Raw genomic sequence first — 19,667 nt, forward strand, 5'->3', positions numbered from 1 at the left:
GCCCCCTCCTCCCCAGACTCGAAGTTCACATTGGTTGCCAGGCTGAGACCGCAGCATTCAACAATGTTAGACAGCGGAGTAGCTAACGTTAGATGCTGGCTATATTGACATTCATAAAAGCCCGTGCTCACGCGGAGCTCTGTACCCGACTGACAGGCACACTTTTTTGGCTTAGAATTACAGTAGGAACCGTTAAAAACCCGACAACCTCACTGTCCTCTCCACACGCCAGGATAGGAACTACTAAAAATACCACTACCTTGCCGTCCTATTCCACCCGACTGTGATAACTTAGCCATGATAAATTAGCCCGAAGCTAATGCTTACCTGTTCAGGAGTAAATTAGCCAACTCGGCGTCCTTTTGGGCTGGGAAAATACTGGCATTAGCAAATGATGTCAGAAAAGACAGTATTTCAACTTAGCATGTTTCCTTAATATCTGATGACATATTGGGGTCATTTTTGGAATATTAGTAAATATATTACATATTGGACCTTTAATATGTTTCTACTTCTAAACTGGCCTCAAAATTTCAACAAAGTACACAGTTGCCATACAATGTGTGTTTAAAGTATATATCCATTTACCAAATGGAAAGTGATTGGCAGAACAGGCAGCAAAGTGACAGCACTCTAGCCCAATGGACTGGGGGGGCACCAGGGAGGGGGCAATCATATTTCAGAGGGGGGCGGGTACCACCCCGGGGCCCCCTCTCTAGACCCGCCCCTAGCTGTGACGCCCAAGTAGGTGCAGCGCCACCCTTGGCGTTATGCACCACTCGGCATTGCTGCTGAGCACTGTGCTCAAAGTTCAAATTATTTCAACTCTGACCTTTTGTGGAGCAGGCATTCCAACACAATCAATGAAACTTGCGACACCGGTCAGGAGAGCAGCGCGTAGTGGTGCGTATGCTCCGCGGAGATCCGCTCTACAAGTGTAAAAATAGGACAGTCTTCTATTTATGTTTTACGTGAGGTGTGTGTGGCCCTTTTACACAGAAATGGATCATAAAGTGTCTATATTTCTTTTAAATTAAACTACTGATATACAGGAAACACCTTAATGACTGTGAATGAGCGTATTGGCAGTTTCATTTTGAAAGTTTCTGTTTTTATTTCTTGTTTCCCTCACCTGCACCCTCTGATAACAGCTGACAGTAGATTGACGTTTTTACTGCACTGTGCCAGCTCCAAAAAACTGAAGAAACAACAACAATCCCAAAGCAAAAGCTCTCTGTCTCGCCTGTGACTCACACAATCCTACCCCGTGTAGCCAGTTAAAAGATACATTACATGGCACATACGCTCCACGAACGGTCGCATACATTACCCGATCAATGTAGCCAAAGCGTGAGCCTATAGAAAATGTGTATTGTATTTGGATATTGAATTTGTTTAAAATGATAACAAGTCAAACTAATAATGAATGTGATGTTTTATTTAGCAGAATTGCATTGTGTTGTTCCAGCCTATCCAATATTTCCTATATTTCTAAGCAGATTATCTATGCCCCCGCCCCCCCTCTGGGCCCCCACTGAGTAATTATTAGTCCCCCCCTGTGCCATCCTCGACTCGCCCCTGCTTTCAAGACACAACCAATTCTGTAACATTCTTGCGCTGCACTTTGCCTCTGTGCTCTGCGCCCTACCTCGCAATTTTGCCGCGGATCATGTGTAGACCGCTCATGTAGACCTCATGATTTTAATTTCATACAGTTTATAATGCAGTATTGTTATACCAGATAACGAATATATAATAATATATTCCGTCCTGGTACGTAACCTTACCCAACCTCTGCAATAGGGCCTTTCCCAGTGTAAAGGATAATTACACCCCCCACCTTTTTTGAAGGATTTTTTTAAATTGAAGGAATTATGTTTATGTTATGAAGAGAAGCCAGCAATGTAACCTACTATAAAAAGAAGTTTTTTTCTTTATACATTTTCAAAAATTATTATTGTAGTTTGAATGGATGTATTGAGAAAGTATCACTTTTAAATTTCCATTTACATAAAATTGTATCTAAGTATGCTATATTGAAAAAGTGTCATGCCAACAAAAGATTATTCTGCTTTACATTTCTATACATTGTATAGTTAATCCTGTGTTACTTGATTAGTGTTCTCAGTTTTATGGGGTTTAGCTTGTGTCGGTTTCATGTCTTGTTTTACTTGCTGTCTTTATACTACCACACTTATTACCTCATTCCCCTCACCTGAGTTTCTCCGCCTATCTCTCCAGCTGCACTTTATCCTCTCGTTAAATAGTTTGTATTTATTTATTTGTATTGTTCGATCCTTGGTTTAGTTAAGTTGTGACCAGTTCTTTTCTTGCTTACACAAAATATGTAATAAAGAATTAAGTTGCTGTTGCCTCCTGCGTTTGGCTCATAGACTGTAAAACACAGTAGGTTTGGGTTCATCTGCTCCACTCAACTGTGACACTGGGAGATTTTCTAAATGTACGAAAGGTGAGTTGTTATGAAGGTGCATCACTCTTTTTTTGCTTTAACCAGAATGAACTCCACCAGGTAGCAAGACAGAACAGAAAATGGGAGTGTTTGCTTGCTCTACCTCCTAGATTTATTTTACAATAACAACAATGCTACACATAATGAGCCTATTTTGTATTGTTTTTTAAAACAAAAGGGCTGTGCAGAAATTCTAAATAACTGAAAAATTGTTGTGAACAACTAACCTAATGCTTACCAAGAATAATAAAACATCTGAAAGCAATAACAAAACTGTTAACAGGACAAAAAAAAAACTAATTTTAAAAGTTTAATCAAGATTTTAAACAACAGATTCAACCGCTATGACACAACTGTTTTATTAAAAAGCTAAAGAAAATATACAAATAAAGATTAGTTAACTGGCTAAATTGCTGGAAAAAAAGTCAAAATTATAGCTGGAAATTTAGGCGTAATGACAAAAAGGAAGTATCCATTTCCCTATAAAACAATAAGTTATACATGTGTGTGTCAGTTTGGTTCAAAACATTAACTATCCTAAATAAAACAAAATGACAGCAGTACAGTCTATTGTTTTATGTATTTCTCTTGCATTGTTTTTTATACAAAAAAACTATTTACTAAAAAAATGTGAAGGAAAACAGAAAGCATTTTAACTTCTATTAATATACACAGACATTTATAACCCTTACAAAATGCTGATTAAAAGTGTATATCAATGTGTTTTACAACTATTTTGTATCATATAGAAAACATATTTACCGTTAACTGTGCAGGTAAAACATTATTTTGTTGCTAGGATTGCACAACAGAATTACAGGAGAAATACTAGCTTTTAATAGCTTGCTAACAACGTTTTGTTGTAGTTTGAGAAACAGTGCTAAAGTGTGACAAGCACTCCATTAAAGTAAGCCTACTCTTCATTCATTTTCAAATGCGATAAAACAAAGGGTTGCTACCATAGACATATATACTAAAGGCTACAGCACAAAATGCTGAGTTGCCCAGCTAGCTATAGCTAGCTAACAGTTAAGCTAACGGTTAGTTTGGGTTAACTGACCTCACTGTTGTTTGACTGTGCTTAAGACAAGAAGGATATGGTGCCAAGGTAACCTTTATTAGGCAAAACACGAACTTATCAGATTGCTGAATTTGCTAAATACATCTAAACATACAACAGTATGCTTTATGTTGACAGCTAGTTTTTAGCATGCTGGAAATAAAAATACTCATACATTTTTGTTGTTTTTCTTTCCATGTTGAACTTGGGGTCACTGGTGAAGGTGCTAAGAAGAAGAAATGGAGGAAGAGGAGCAGGAGAAAGGAGAGAAGGGGAGGACAGAAGAAGGAGCTTCAGAGGAGGTAAGGAGCTGATCGCACCACACCGGCTCGTCAAGGTTTATTTCAACAAACGGCTCACTGGAAGAAATCGCTATGGAAAAAGAGAAGGACACAAGTGTAACTAACACAGCTTCGTAAAATATTCATCCATAAATATCAAGTGATACACCCTTTACCTCTCTTTCCTCGGAGTTAACAGAGCTGAGATTGATTAGCTAATTGACTACTTTACCGTGTCTTAGCACCAAAGCTAGATGCAGGTTAGAAACAGCTATCTTAACGTTAGCTTCCTGAAAAGGTGGCACCTAACAACTCCTAGCTTACGACACAAAATGTGAGTTTTTAATATGTTTTAAGTTTTTTTTTTAAATCTGCTTTTGGTGGAGTTTAGCATTTCCCACAGTGGGCCAGGCCACGCTTGCGTCATATCGCCGTCCGCACCGCGCCGGCCGCGCTGAAAGCAAGAAGCATGAAATCGTTTCTAGTTTTTACAGTACCTGATTTACTAAGCAACTGAAATTTAGGAAGGTGAGTGTTAGCCCAATCGTTAGCCATCAGGCTAGCAGCTGTGTTTTTGTATTTATGCATCTACAAATGCTGAATTAATTTCTTCTTATTTATATCCTAATGCTGTCACATTTATTATGTATCCTTTATCCCTTTTAAAACATTTTAAACAATTTTAATGTTACATTGGGTGTTGTTTCAGCAATATCTTAGGCTAGGCTACGTAATACATGAAAAATATACGTTATTTGAGAGCATGAATGATAAATATGTGCACACATTTCTGTTTTTCCATGACTGCCAGGCTCTTTTCTACTACTCTTTACTAATTACACACATTAAGTTCAGTTTACTTATCAGAAAAAATACTATCATGCTGATTTTTGTGTTTGTATTTTGTGTTTGTATACATATAAAGTATCTTACATGGGTTGTTGTTGTTTTCGTTCTGCTGCTCCTCCCCGATAGCATCGAAGAACATGTTGGTGCTGCTGAATGGGCTGGATGTCTTGTCAGCTGCGTCGTGGCCCAGTGAGGGACTGGTGTTACTACTGGGGGATGAAATCTCCAGACCGTTTGCATCTGGCTGGTTCTGTGGAGCTGGAGTTACAGGCCAAGCAGTAAGAGAGAAGAAAAGGTAAGACGAGGATGTTTTCAAGTGCACAAGAGTTAGTGTAAAAATTTAGACTTGATAAACATGAAGATGTGAATTGTTCAGTGTATGCTGGGTAATGTAGCATTCAGGTTATTTTCACAGGAAATAACTTAAATGCATGTTAAAGTGATTCTTTTTCTCTGAGGCAGTCAAGACAACATGCATCCGTCTTCTGCTTTCCCACAACTTTGTCGTCTTTAATTTTCTATCTGCCCTTTTGTCATCTTGGCTCTTACAATACCAAGTAGCCTGGCATTGCTAATGCTAATTCGGGAAATACATAGTAGTCTGGAACTTGTAGTAACCCCTGTGTTTAGCTTGATACAACTGACACAATTTATGTACATGTGTGGCTTAGTTCAAAGCTACCTAAAGGATTATAGTAGTAATGACTTTACAGTGTTAAATATTGGACACCAAAAGTATCAAAAACATTTTTCTGTACCGCTCTCTCCATTGGAGATCAGATCCTCCGACTGTAGAGTTGTGCCATTGGATACTGGAGGAGGTGAAGGGGCGTCGGTGGTCACTTCATCTTTAGGAGCTGGTCGATCTGAAACACAACACAAACAAACAACCAAAGCACACACATCAGGATATGCTCACATAGCCCCTTAAAACCGGAAATTATCCAGACATTACTTGGCGTAGCTGTATGTGAGAACGGAAATGTCTGAATCAGTCAGATCGGACATCAAACGGTCTTTACCCTGCCAGCTCCCGAGTGCAAAGTCTGTGTAATGTCCCACAGAGTGTGAGAATTCACAGCAAGCGAGTGGGCATGTTGTTCACATTTCTATCAGCTCACACAAACCCAAAGAAAACAAACTTCTGAGGTTAAGCAAGAAGGGTGATTTACACAAAGACAGCAGCAGAATTGTGCAACTGGAGAGACAACAGTCGTGTTTCCATCGACGTATTTTTACCCGCATTTTGACGTATTGCATTAGAACATGTTGTTGATGGAAACGGCAAAAAAAAAAACTTCCTCAAATTCGCAAAAGGTTTTTACCCTCGCTTGAGGTGGTTTTTGCCTTTTTTCGAAAAATAGTTAATGCACAAAATGGGAGATGGAAACATCTTTACCGAATAAATTGTAACGTAGTGAACATGTAACTCGCATGACTATAGTCTTGGTATCCATCGGATGGGGGAAAGATCGGGATACGGGTCCCATCCAGTGCGCCGTACACTTGTAGTGGAGTTGCGGTGCGCTATAGCCTGTGCCTCAGCCACGTTGGGTAAATTGACGAATTGGTTCAACAGCTTGAATCGTACTGCCGTGCACACCGCGTATACACAGCGGTGAACGGTTGTCTCGCTGACACCAAATGTCTCTGCCACTACCCTGTATTCTGCACAGGTGGCCAACTTGTACAATGCTACCTCTCTCCATTTAGCCAAAGAACTTAGCTTCTAAACTCTTTGATTTAGCAAGCCGGTTTGTAATCTACAACCATGCGTAACGTCAACGTGTGACTAAACTATGCTTTGCGTAGTCTAGTTTATTCGCTCTAAACCAGTTGACGGAAAAGCTTCTAATTCACATTTTCTCCTTTTTTCTTTTTTGCGACATTTTAAAAGTTTGCATAAACTTCGCTTGACAATTAGATGGAAACATGACTAATGAGATTCGGCACTTCTGTCGGTATTGGCCGTCGATGAAATCATCAGACAGATTCAAGAAACCACAAAAGACTCTGTTGTTTATAACCAAATTTCGAAGCGACTCTATGACGTGGTGTCTTGTCATGCCTCCTGCATGAAGTTGTGTATCAGCCTATTCCGAGTCTTCGTTTGTATGGCCTTGCTGAAGTTACAGAGAATGAATGCCAAAGAACTTTCTCTTATTATCTAGTTTGACGGGAAAAGGATGGAAAAAGAATATGAATAAACTACTTTACAGTAGGGTTTTTTCGGGGCTAAATTATGTGGGATCGGTGCATAAACTCACATACTCACCGATACCAGCATTTTAGGCAGTATTGAAGGCATCTCCAATACTGGTATCGGTATCGGAACAACTCCTTCCAGTAAGTCTGAGACAGACAATCTCTTATTACATTTGAGAAAAAGTTAAAGAAACTTCGGACGGTGTCAGGAGCGGATTTTGTCGGACATATACCGGAGTTCATGTGTTAAAAAAAAAAACGGCTAATCTTGTTACAGTAATTTAAATGAAACCAAACACACGTACCCAGGTCGTCCAGGTAGACTGGTTCAAAGTTGCCGGTGGGTTCGTTGTGATGGTTGGCGGGAACCGGACGATGGAGGTCAAACGAGTACGACTGGACAAACAAACAATCAAATAAGCAAGTCAGCAATAACAAAAAAAAAGCACCGTAAGAGCATCAGCTAACTGTCTCAACTGTGACATGATACAGTGAGTGTAAAATATGTTTCAGAAGGGAAACGTCGCTGATAATGTTGTTGTCTTACCCTGGAGGCTCTCCTGAGAAAGTAGAGGATGACACACAGAATAATGATGATCACGAAGATCAATATGAGGATCACATAACCTAGAGACATGGGGAGACATGTGCAACTCAGTTTTATTAGCATTAGCTAGCACTTATACTTATTACTATACTTACTTATTTGTGCCACTTGTCCCTTCAACCATGCAACTTTTGTTTTTTCTGGGTCAAAATCTGAAATAAAAATCTTTTCCCCAACGTTTTGGTCGTCTTTTTTGACACTTTTGTTGCTTTTCCCAATGTTTGTCACTTTTTTTTTTTTTACATTTTTGTCAATTTTTCCAATGTTTTGGAAGCTTTACAGACATTTTGGTCACTTTTTTCGATGTTTTTCGTAGATTTTTTTTCTGCGCTTCTTTTGTTTTCTCCCCACATTTTTAAAGCTTTTTCCAATATTTTGGTCACTTTTTTTAACGTTCTTGTATCAGTTCTTTTTCAGATGCTATATAATTGAATAAAACACCCAAATTCAATGAAAGTAGTGAACTGATCATTTATTTTACCGGTGAAGAGCGTTGTATGGAACCATCCACGTTATTTATTTTTTGACAATTTGGTTGAAAGAAAACCCAAATTTGTGATATGGAGACTTTTTTAAAATGGATCAAATTTGACCCGAGGACAACACGGGGGTTAATGCATTATCAAGTAGAAAATGAGAAAATATTTGATAAAAGCAAGAATCAATTGATAGATACATTTGATTACTAAGGACGTATTGAACCCCAAAGTGTTTAATATTACTGTAAAAATGTTACAAAACATAATGTCATAAAATCATGTTTTATTTATTTGGGACTCCTTATAGAAGCACATTTTTATTCATTAAAGAAGATGTTTCCTCAGAATGAAGATAGAGTAGAATATGGTGGTTTATACATAAAAGTACAACATCCTTACCTGCGGACGAACTACCCGTGCCTTCAATTATCACTAAAAGAGACAGACAGCTGGTTACTGTTCGGCACGCTGAGGCTTAGTGACTCAAATCAAACAATTACACTGTCAGTTCAAGCCCTCTAGTGGAGAACAGAAGCAAAATACATTTACAGAGTTGTTTTCTCAATTAAAGGTCCCATGGCATGAACAATCTGGAATCTCCTCCTTTGAGGTCATAAGGGGAAAGGTTACCTCCCCTTTCTCTGCTTAGCCCGCCCAGAGAATTTGGCCCACCCATGAGAGAGAGAGACATCATAGCTTTCAAATGAGCAAAGTGGCAGTTGGTCAAGGCCACACCCCCCACCCTCCACCTTGCCCCCCCCCCCCTCTCCTCCTCAATAGCATTTAAAGCTACAGACACAGAAATGGCACATCCTAAGGAAAGCTCATTGTGGGACTGGCTCTAGTGGCTGTAATTCTGCACCAAGGCTGAATTTCGGGAAAGAGACTTCAGATACAGTATTAGGGGACCACTAAGGTCTATATAAAGAGACTTCAGATACAGTATTAGGGGACCACTAAGGTCTATATAAAGAGACTTCAGATACAGTATTAGGGGACCACTAAGGTCTATATAAAGAGACTTCAGATACAGTATTAGGGGACCACTAAGGTCTATATAAAGAGACTTCAGATACAGTATTCAGGGACCACTAAGGTCTATATAAAGAGACTTCAGATACAGTATTAGGGGACCACTAAGGTCTATATAAAAGCATCCAAAAAGCAGAATGTCATAGGACCTTTAATCTATTATTTGTTTGGCTCTAAAATGTCCAAAAACATAAACATAAATGCCTGTTATAAGTTTCCATTTTCCCAACGTGATATCTTCAAATTGCTTGTTTTAATGTGACAAACAGTCCAGAACCAAAATATATTCAGTTTACTTTTATATACTGTAGGTATATATAATCTATAGATTAATCGACTAATCGATTAGTTCATTGACAGAAAAATGTGATAATTTCTATAAAGCCATTTTTGCATGAAAGTCATTTTTCATGCAAAAATGGCAGAAAATGTTTTATTCTGCCTCTCAAATAATGAGATGACCGGCTCCTTTCTGTTTTATATGATATATCTTTGGGTTTTGGACTTACAAAACAAGGTGTTTAAAGGCAGCACCCTTTACTTACCGAAACTGGGACATTTTATAGACTAAACGATAATTTAAGAAAACAATTGGTATATAACACATTTTCTAGACCAAACATAATGGTTAGTTGCAGCCCTACTATCATATGTGACAAATAAAAGCATCACATCCTTTCATTTTAGAAGCTGCAACCAGCAAATGTTTGGTGTTTTTGCTTCAAGTGTGTGTTTGTGTGTTTGCGTGTGTGTTAGTGTGTGTTAGTGTGTGTGTTAGTGTGTGTGTTAGTGTGTGTGTTAGAGTGAGCTTGTGTGTGTTAGTGTGTGTTAGAGTGTGTGTTAGTGTGTGTGTGTTAGAGTGAGTTTGTGTGTGTTAGTGTGTGTGTTAGTGTGTGTGTGTGTGTGTGTGTGTGTGTGTGTGTGTGTGTGTGTGTGTGTGTGTGTGTGTGTGTGTGTGTGTGTGTGTGTGTGTGTGTGTGTGTGTGTGTGTGTGTGTGTGTGTTTGAGTGTGTTTGAGTGTGTTAGTGTGTGTTTGAGTGTGTTAGAGTGTGTGTTTGAGTGTGTTAGAGTGTGTGTTAGAGTGTGTTTGAGTGTGTTTGTGTGTGTTAGTGTGTGTTTGAGTGTGTATGTGAGTGTGTTAGTGTGTGTTAGTGTGTGTTTGAGTGTGTTAGAGTGTGTTAGAGTGTGTTTGAGTGTGTTTGAGTGTGTTTGAGTGTGTTAGAGTGTGTGTTAGTGTGTGTTTGAGTGTGTTAGAGTGTGTTAGAGTGTGTGTGTTTGAGTGTGTGTTTGAGTGTGTTATTGTGTGTTAGAGTGTGTGTCAGAGTGTGTATTTGAGTGTGTTAGAGTGTGTGTTTGAGTGTGTTAGAGTGTGTTAGTGTGTGTTTTAGTGTGTTTGAGTGTGTTAGTGTGTGTTTGAGTGTTTGAGTGTGTTAGAGTATGTGTTTGAGTGTGTTAGTGTGTGTTTGAGTGTTTGACTGTTTGAGTGTGTTAGAGTGTGTGTTTGTGTGTGTTTGAGTGTGTTAGTGTGTGTTTGAGTGTGTTAGAGTATGTGTTTGAGTGTGTTAGTGTGTGTTTGAGTGTGTTAGAGTGTGTTTGAGTGTGTTTGAGTGTGTTAGTGTGTGTTTGAGTGTGTACGTGAGTGTGTTAGTGTGTGTTTGAGTGTGTTAGAGTGTGTTAGTGTGTGTTTGAGTGTGTATGTGAGTGTGTTAGTGTGTGTTTGAGTGTGTTAGAGTGTGTTAGTGTGTGTTTGAGTGTGTTTGAGTGTGTTAGTGTGTGTGTTTGAGTGTGTTAGTGTGTGTTTGAGTGTGTTAGAGTGTGTGTTTGAGTGTGTTAGAGTGTGTGTTAGAGTGTGTTAGTGTGTGTTTGAGTGTGTTAGAGTGTGTGTTTGGGTGTGTGTTTGAGTATGTTAGTGTGTGTTAGAGTGTGTGTGTTTGAGTGTGTGTTTGAGTGTGTTAGTGTGTGTTAGAGTGTGTGTGTTTGAGTGTGTTAGAGTGTGTGTTTGGGTGTGTGTTTGTGTGTGTTAGTGTGTGTTAGAGTGTGTGTGTTTGAGTGTGTGTTTGCGTGTGTTATTGTGTGTTAGAGTGTGTGTGTTAGAGTGTGTGTTTGAGTGGCAGTTAGAGAATATGAGCATGTGAAGGTTGTGGTTTAACACACAGGAAGACAGACTTTGTCACACACGACTCGCTAACATGTCGTCTGTAAGCTACCTGGTTTAAGTGAGGTACTGCCCGTCGCTGTGACAACCGTTGTCACACTATCCTTCCCGCTCTCAGACGCTCTGACCATGGTGGCTGTCTGCGACGTTGCGCTGGCCTTAGCTTCCTTTGTTGTTGTGTTCAAGTCGTCTGAACTGTGAGGTTCTACCGTTTGATTCTGTAACAGCAGTCAGTGGGAGACAGTTTGTATTAAAGCTTCACATAGGGCTGCTAGATTATGGAATAAAATCTAAATCACAGTTATTTTGGTCAATATTGAAATTAGGATTATTTAACAACATTGACTTTTATTGACTTTTGGAAAGATTTTGCATTTATTGAATTTAAAAAACACAAAATAAGTTAAACAAATGAACAGTGAAAACACCTCTAAAAAAAAAAAAAAAAAAAAAAAAAAAAATTTTTACATTACATTTCCATCAATTGTTTTGTTATCGTTAGGAGACAAAATTGCGATCAGAAGTGGATTAATTGCACAGCCCTAGCTTTACATAACTGACTGGATTGAAGACAAACATCTACTCTATCAGTAGTGGAGGAATGTAACTAAGTATATGTACCCCCAAGTACTTAAATACAAATTAGAGGTACTATTGTTTTTTATTTGAATATGCTACTTTCTACTTGTACTCCTCTACATCTCAGAGGTAAATCTTGTACTTCTTACTCCACTACATTTGTCTTGACAGCTTTAGTTCCTTCTCAGATGACAGTTTTTCCTCCCCTTCCTGTCCAGTGAAAAGCTCGTATCTCCAGATGTGTTGATGTTGAATGTGTGTGATAAACTGAAGGATGAAGTCTTCATTTATGTGTTGAGTAAACTCTCCTCTTTCTTAAAGGAACACACCGACTCATTGGGACTTTAGCTTATTCACTAATTCTGCTACTTGGGCGGAGTGATTTGCTCGCAGCACCTGAGAAGCGCCGTGGTGAGGAGCAGAGAGTAACAACGGTGTTTTTCAGGTGTTGCGCTAATCACTCCACCCAAGTAGCAGTGCTTCGCCTTCTGAGAATATAGTTCCCAGTTTGTATACGGTTAGAAGACGGCTGTGTCTCATGTGACCTTGTTATTTGTACATGCTGTGACTCTACAAATCACATCATGTAAATAGGAACATGTTGGCGTTATTTTGTCACTTATTGGGAGCAGTAGGCTAGATGGAGCCGGTTACCTCCAGGATCTGTGCTAAGCTAGGCTAGCGGTGGATGCATCAGACAGAGTTACGACACACACGGAGACGAGAAGGGTATGTACGGACTTATCTAACTCTGGGGGATACGGGGAATAAGACAAAGTCCCAATAAGTCGGCGTGTTCCTTTAAGCTAAGTAAAGTCTTTAAAAAGCCTCTTGGATCAGCTGGAAAAAAATGCATCGTCACAAAGCTGGAATCGGGGCCGTTTTTCTTACACCATGAAAATTTTTTAAACTTTTTAGAGATACGTGGTTCACACGGGACAGTGATGCTACAAACCTATGATGATCTTATAAAATATGATGCATTGCTGTAGATCTAGTCTGGATCAATGCAAGTACATTTCCAGGATATTTGCCAGACATCTGGCGAGTGAGCCAGATTTTTTGTTAAACTTTCCATCTTCTAGAAAAGTTTCCTTTCGGTATCACACGATAATAAACTGTCCAAACTTACCTGAGAACAACTGGCAACCTTTTATTTATTCACGTATTATTTTTTTGTCAGAGAAAAGAAAGAGAAACGCATATTTCACAAAACAATGTCGAACCATTTTTTTAACATGAAACAAAGGCTACTTTTAATGTGAGAGAATAACTTCAGGTACCAGTTATTTTTTCATTCATAATCATTATTTTCCAAGCTGGAAGTGGTTTTGTTTCACTTTGAGAATTAGGAACATCAATCAGAGAGTTTAAACTGCAGGATAACTGTCTCAGGGTGGCTAGGGCTGTTACCATGAAGTCTGTTGAAGGCAGATCTGTTGCATTCGCTGATGTGTTGCTCTGAGGAGAAGCGGTGGGCGGCAAGGCGTGAGCAGTCTCATTTAGAGTCTCATCCGCCGGGGGTGGAGTAGAGGCTGCAGGGGGATCTGTGTCAGACGTGAAGGAGACACACAGAATCAGTCAGAAGGCCTCACACCATCTCCCCTCCCCTCCCCCATAAACACCGATACAGGACAGAAGCAGGATGTGGGCTCTGCCACCATGACCGATAATACTGAAGAATAGATGCAGAAGATGACTTCAAGGACTGCAGCACCGACAGATAGTACATGTAAAAACACATTAGGGCTACACCTACATACTACATTTTGGTTTAAAAACGAATATCTTTTGCCTCAGATCCACACTTTTCTGCGATTTGGATATTGCTAGTCCATATTGCGATTTAGATACAATTGCGATTAATTGTGCAGCCCTAGTAGGCTTACATACCTCTCAGTAACAGTTCCACCTCGTTGTCGCTCCAAGATAATAAATCCTTGCTCTTACTTTTTATCATTGTTGTTCTTTCTCCAAAGTATTTTCAACTTCTACATCCATGATTGAGTAATGCCAGAGTAACGCTTTGTCTCAAAGCTTCGCTAAATTAAAACGTACTAGTGTAGGTGTAGCACAAGACACATTTAGCCACTATCGGACATGACTATATGCATTATACAGGTAGTTCAGTTCAATGCAGAACAGTAACCAGGACATTGAAAAGACTACGGCTCTCCTCAACTGAAGAACTTCTTAGTCGACTAACTCACATTTTGATTTAAGCAACAGATCTGTAAAACGGAGTTTCTCAGATTCTCTCAGATTCATGCAAAAGCAGAACTTTTAATCTGGTGTTCACCACATTAGCGAGGCGTTCCCAGGACAGGGTGGAGATATAGTCCCTCAAACTAGACCTGGGTCTTCCCCGAGGCCATAGGCATGGGAAGTGGGTGGCAAAGCTTTAAAACTGCAATGACAATAAAATGATATCTTATAAATATCTCTGGTTGTTGTTTCTGTTCCACGACATTTTGTATGTCGTGTTTGGGGTGTGGGATGAAGAGAGGGATCATTTTAGTAATTTTAAAATTATTTAATTTATCTTCAGTGTATATTGGCCAATCAGATTTGTCTTAATTCGATTCAGCCTACACATAGCATGCACGCACACTCGCAGCCACACACAACAACGAATGAGTTTCTACTATATCTATCAGCGCTACTTAGAAATGTCTCAAAAGAGAATTTTGGATTTTTTTCAATCGCCCAACCCCAAACACCCAAGAACTAGTGAGATTTCTCCAACTGACACCTCATCCAGCATACTTCATGGAGGGGAGGGGCGAGCGAGTTTTTAAAAGGAGACAGAGGTAGAGTGGTCTGCAGAATACAGAGCCTGTGTAACATAATATCTTTAGACTCTATGTGGACCCCAGCACCCCCTGCCGAAAATATCTTCCATTACGTCTGCCCGAGGCCTTCTACCAGCCGGACATACCTTTCAACGCAAAGGAGCAGCGGCTCTACACCGAGTTCCTTACGGATGACTGAGCATCTCACCCTGTCTCTAAGGGAGACGGACGCCAGCCACCATCCGTTTTGACTAAGACCAAATTAATCAATTAGTCGACTAACCAACTCCGACGGGGGCAGCCCTAGAAAAGACCATACATTACCATACGGGACTGGACGGTACAGTTCAGGATAGGACAAGAGAGTACCAGACAGTACAAAACAGTGGGGGGGACTGGACAGTTTCAGTGGTGGAATGTAACTAAGTACATTTACTCAAGTACTGTACTTAAGTACAAATGTTGAGGTACTTTACTTGAGTCTTTTCTTTTCATGTCACTTTCTACTTCTACTCCGCTACATTTCAGAAAGAAATATTGTACTTTTTACTCCACTACGTTCATCAGTTACAGCTTTAGTTACTAGTTACTTTACACGTTAAGATTACTGCTCACAGAACACATGTAGTTTATAAAATCTGATGTTTTATTATAAATTAAACTAGCCAACAATATAACGGCCTACAAGTCCAGCTGAGATGATTAGACCGTTAAACACACAACTGTTTGGATCCTTTACACTTTCTAAAATGGGAGGATTTTTATTTACTTTTAATACTTAAAGTACATTTTCCTTATGATACTTGCAGACTTTTTGCTGAAGTAACATTTTTGATGCAGGACTTTTACTTGTAACTTTTACTGAAGTAAAGGATCTGAATATTTCTTCCACCACTGGACAGTTTACTACAGCAGAGTACAGGACAGGACGCTGAAGAGGACAAGACGGGACAAGAAGATAAATGACAGGACAGGTAACTGTTAGTCAAGTCTGTTGTACCTGTAGCTTCCTTCCTTACCTGGAGGAACTGTAGTTCCATTTTGTCCTTTGGATATTGAAGAAATTGCTAAAACTGAGACAGAAAGATAGAATCATGAAACATTAAAACAACAGCAGGACATTGGACATGATGTTGTACTTTGTACCGGACACAACTGAGTGTACATTAAATACTCAGATTCTGGCTAATGCTAAAGCTAAAGTAACGTGTGTATCAACCATAGACTATAAATATTAATGGACAGAGCAAGTGTGACGTCACCCATTGGTTTGTGGAGATCTGCTATCCGTCGCCGAGTTTGGCGTTGCGGGCGTAGCCATCCTGGTTGCGGATGTGACGATTTTAGACGAGAGGGAGGAGTGAGGGAGGAGCTGCTTACACTCTACGTTACGTTACACACTTTCATTGGCAATCACATCATAGCCACGCCCTAAAACACCCCCTGCTTTATCGACGATTTTCAAATCAATGAGACCATAATTAAAAAAATGAACATCATTCTGCGTTGCAGAAGACTTAAAACAAGCGATTGAGACTATAAACTCATTATGAAAATGTTTACTGAGGTAATAAATCAAGTGAGAAGTGGGTCACCTTCTCATAGTCTTCTACAGAAACGGACCTCCTTTTTGCAACCACACGTGTCTCCCCCTGCTGGAATTCAGATAGAATGCAGGTTTAAGGCACTTACGCATTTGCAGCACTTCACCGAACCGGATGCTTTGTCCATTAATATTAACAGTCTATGGTATCAACCAGTAAAACGGAACCTAAATTAACACAACACTCAGTTAAAGGTAAACTTGTGTGTTGCTAAGGTTGCAGTTTCACTTCACATATCTGCTGCAACAAGTTTTTTAAACGTGTGAGAAAGCCGCTGGTGTGAAAATGTAGGCAGATAAGGAGAAAGGGCAGATCTTATATTTCTACAAAATCTTCTATTTGCACATTTGTTTCCACCGACTGTTGCTTCCGACCTTTGCCCTTTGTTCTGTCAGTTGCTTAGGGATCTGGAAACTGGAGCTTAATCATCCGTTGACATCATCTGATTCATTTTATATTTCAATATGTAATACAGGAAAGTTTTACCCCCCATGTTTGCTTCCTATTTACACACCGTCTCATATTATCTGTGACTCAACATATCAGACTCATTGAGAAGTTAATGGATGAAATGATTGCTTGATGCCTCTATAATTTGCGGTATGAAGAAACATATATTAGGGCATGTTTTTAGTTTCATATCGAATAGAGAAAATCAATAAATTTGGCAACACCTGCATCATACTGTACATTTAGGTTAGGTAGAAAAGTCAGGAAAAATGAGCCTTGGTGTGTAAAAAAATAAATAACGTGGACATTTCTATTTTCTTTCTAATTTCCTGATAATTTACTTTTAGGGCCCTATTTTAACGATCTAAGCGCACAGCGTGAAGCGCCTGGCGTAGGTGTGTTTAGGGCGTGTCCAAATCCACTTTTAAAAAAAGGGTCAGTGCACCGGGCGCATGGTTCAAAAATGTTGTACTTAGTGTCTTCATTAATTCATAGGTGTGTTTTGGGCGTAACATGCAATAAACCAATCAGAGATCATCTCCCATTCCCTTTAAAAGCCAGGCGCGTTTGGACCTTGGAGCATTGCTGTTATGATGGAGGATTTGCACCGTAATATCTTTATTTGTAATCTTCTGCATGTGTGTGTGCTGCTGTGTGTCCCTGTGTGTGTGACAAGCATAGTGTGCGCGCTGTGCATAAGCCTATAGATGCATTTTACTAATTTGCTGTTAAAATAACAATGAAATGCTGCGTTATTGACTTTAGACCAGGTTTTTGTTGGTCAATGGCGTGATCACTTCCTGTTGCCTCAAGATAGCAATACACCCAGAATGCACCTGAACACACCTCCCTGTAAGACCAGCACGCCCATGGGTGCACAGATAGGCACAGGTGCATTTGCTACTTAAACGACGCGGGCGCTGGACGAGAAACTGACAACTGCATCGGTCTTAAACTAGACTAGACTCTTGCGTCGGGCTTTGCGCTGCGCTGCGCCGGGAGCAAGATAGGGCCTTTTGTCTCTAAGTTATCACTCATATTGCCGCACTTGTGTGCTGAATGTTACTTCCTGCATATGGCAGTCCCCTCCGAGTCCTTGAATTAACTTTGAAGACTTTTCAAAGAGATCCAAGTGTAGATTTAACTCTAAATCAAGGCCTTGGAAGTGGTTTTTTTAAGTGAAATGAAAGGCAATGATAGGCTGCTGAATCAGAGATTTCATCATCACGATCAGGAGTGAAGCCACGAGGCTTTCTGCAGCGTCTGATTCAACGGCTGGGAAAACAATCTGAACTCAGTTATTCAAAAGTTTTGAACTGTGAGCGAGTGCAGATGCTTACAAATTCACCAACAAACTTAGCGGTCCTTTGGTGCTTTTTTTTTCTTTTTACTAATATAATCTAAGTTGTATTTTCACTCTGGAGAGCAACATGAGTAAACAAAAAAGTTTGAAATCTGAGGTGGAACTCACCGAGGAAGCAGAGTCGACTCCACAACTTCATCATTGTGACCAATTTGCTTTTCTCTCTCTCTCTCTCTCTCTCTCTCTCTCTCTCTCTCTCTCTCAAAACGTTTCTTAAAGATGATGGAAGGTCATCGACAAGGCCGTTTGCATGTCCTTTTATTTTAATTTATTTTGTTCCTTTTTCCACGAACTCGCTTCCTCCTCTTTAACTCTCACTTCTTGATGAGCTTTTTGTCCTGCGCTCGCTCTCTCTCTCTCTTTCTTCCTCTCTGTCGCTCAACCTTTCGCTTCCCCCATCTCTCCCCCCTCTCTCTCTCTCTCTCTCTTTCTCTCTCTCTCTCTTATTTCATCTCTCATCGCACCTGCTAATCACTCTTTGCCTCTCTTTCTTCTTTGCTTTATTCTCTCTCTCTCTCTCTCTCTCTAACTTTTTGTCTGTTTTAACACTACATGGCCAAAAAGTTTGCTGACAGAGAACAGTGGTTTAGTGGAAGCCCATTAATGCTACATCATAAAATAATACATTGTTCTTTCAACTTTCCTCCTTAGATGACACAACAGTTCCCCCCCCCCTCCGTGCACTAAGCAGCTCCATAAAGAAATGTTTTTTTTCCCATTTTGGTGTTGAAGAACTTGCACAAAACCCAGAACTCAACCCCCCATCCAACCCCTTTGGCTGCAACAATGTATCCATTAATCAATTAGTTGTCAACTATTAAATTAATCGCCAACTATTTTGATAATTGGTTTGAGTCATATTTTATGAATAAAAAGTAGAACTCTAATGTCAGCTTGTTAAATGTGAACATGTTGTAGTTTCTTTTCTTCTCTCATGTCAAAATTCTTTGATTCCAGCCTCTTTAATGTGACTGTCTAGTTTCCTCTCTCCTCTGTGACAGTAAACTGAATATCTTTGAGTTGTGGACAAAACAACATGTTGATGACGTCATCTTGGGCTTGTTGGGAAAACACTGATCCACATTTTTCACCATTTTCTGACATTTTAGAGACCAAACGACTAATCCATTCATCCAGAACATAATCGACAATGAAAATAATAGTTAGTAGCAGCCCTACAAACCAACCAACATCAGTGTTGGACCTCTCACAGATGTTCTTATTTGTGAATAGGATCACATCCTTTCAGCCTGAGTTCCAAACATCTGGAACAGTGGAGGATGCTGAAGCAGCAGATTATTGCACGTGGTTTTTGGAAAGAGTTCGGCAGTTATATTTGGTGTCCACATACTTTTGGCCATGTATGTTATAGTTTGCATCTTATACTTTTATCCTTTTTATTTTCTTCTTGGTATTTTTGTTTTTGGTCTCTGGTACTTTCCGTCTTCTACAATCTTTTTTTTCTCTTTACCCTAACCTTTCCTCTCCAACCTCCCTCCATTTCTCAACATCTCGCCCCACCCTTTCTCTCTCTCTCTCTCTCTCTCTCTCTCTCTCTCTCTCTCTCTCTCTCTCTCTCTGTCTTTCCCCCTCTCTCTCTCTCTCTCTCTCTGTCTCTCTCTCTTTCTCTCTCTCTCTCTCTGTCTCTCTCTGTCTCTCTCTCTTTCTCTCTCTCTCTCTCTGTCTCTCTCTGTCTCTCTCTCTCCCTCTCTCACTGTCTCTCTCCCTCTCTCTCTGTCTC

The 19,667-nt window shown here is 39.9% G+C and overlaps 1 protein-coding gene across 1 annotated transcript; it reads right to left on the reverse strand.

Moving 5' to 3' along the window:
- Window positions 1-2,923: 2,923 nt before the first annotated feature.
- LOC116060425 lies at window positions 2,924-18,304 on the reverse strand. Its single transcript, XM_031313974.2, has 10 exons — window positions 18,035-18,304; window positions 15,529-15,582; window positions 13,131-13,264; window positions 11,191-11,356; window positions 8,351-8,383; window positions 7,413-7,492; window positions 7,171-7,261; window positions 5,419-5,526; window positions 4,745-4,918; window positions 2,924-3,902 (listed from the first exon to the last, which is right to left on the reverse strand). Exons 1-10 carry the CDS (start codon window positions 18,066-18,068, stop codon window positions 3,757-3,759), a joined length of 1,020 nt encoding a protein of 339 aa, XP_031169834.1. The 5' UTR covers window positions 18,069-18,304; the 3' UTR covers window positions 2,924-3,756.
- Between the last annotated feature and the right edge of the window lie 1,363 nt (window positions 18,305-19,667).

This window comes from Sander lucioperca, chromosome 17 (genome assembly GCF_008315115.2).
Source record: "Sander lucioperca isolate FBNREF2018 chromosome 17, SLUC_FBN_1.2, whole genome shotgun sequence".
Lineage (NCBI taxonomy): Eukaryota > Metazoa > Chordata > Actinopteri > Perciformes > Percidae > Sander > Sander lucioperca.

Coding starts and splice junctions, on each gene's coding strand:
- LOC116060425 (XM_031313974.2), bottom strand. CDS start 18,068: ATGATGAAGTTGTGGAGTCGACTCTGCTTCCTCG. Junction 13,265..15,528: donor TGGAACTACAGTTCCTCCAG/GTAAGGAAGGAA, acceptor CGTCTGACACAG/ATCCCCCTGCAGCCTCTACT. Junction 3,903..4,744: donor CGAAAACAACAACAACCCAT/GTAAGATACTTT, acceptor CTTTTTCCATAG/CGATTTCTTCCAGTGAGCCG.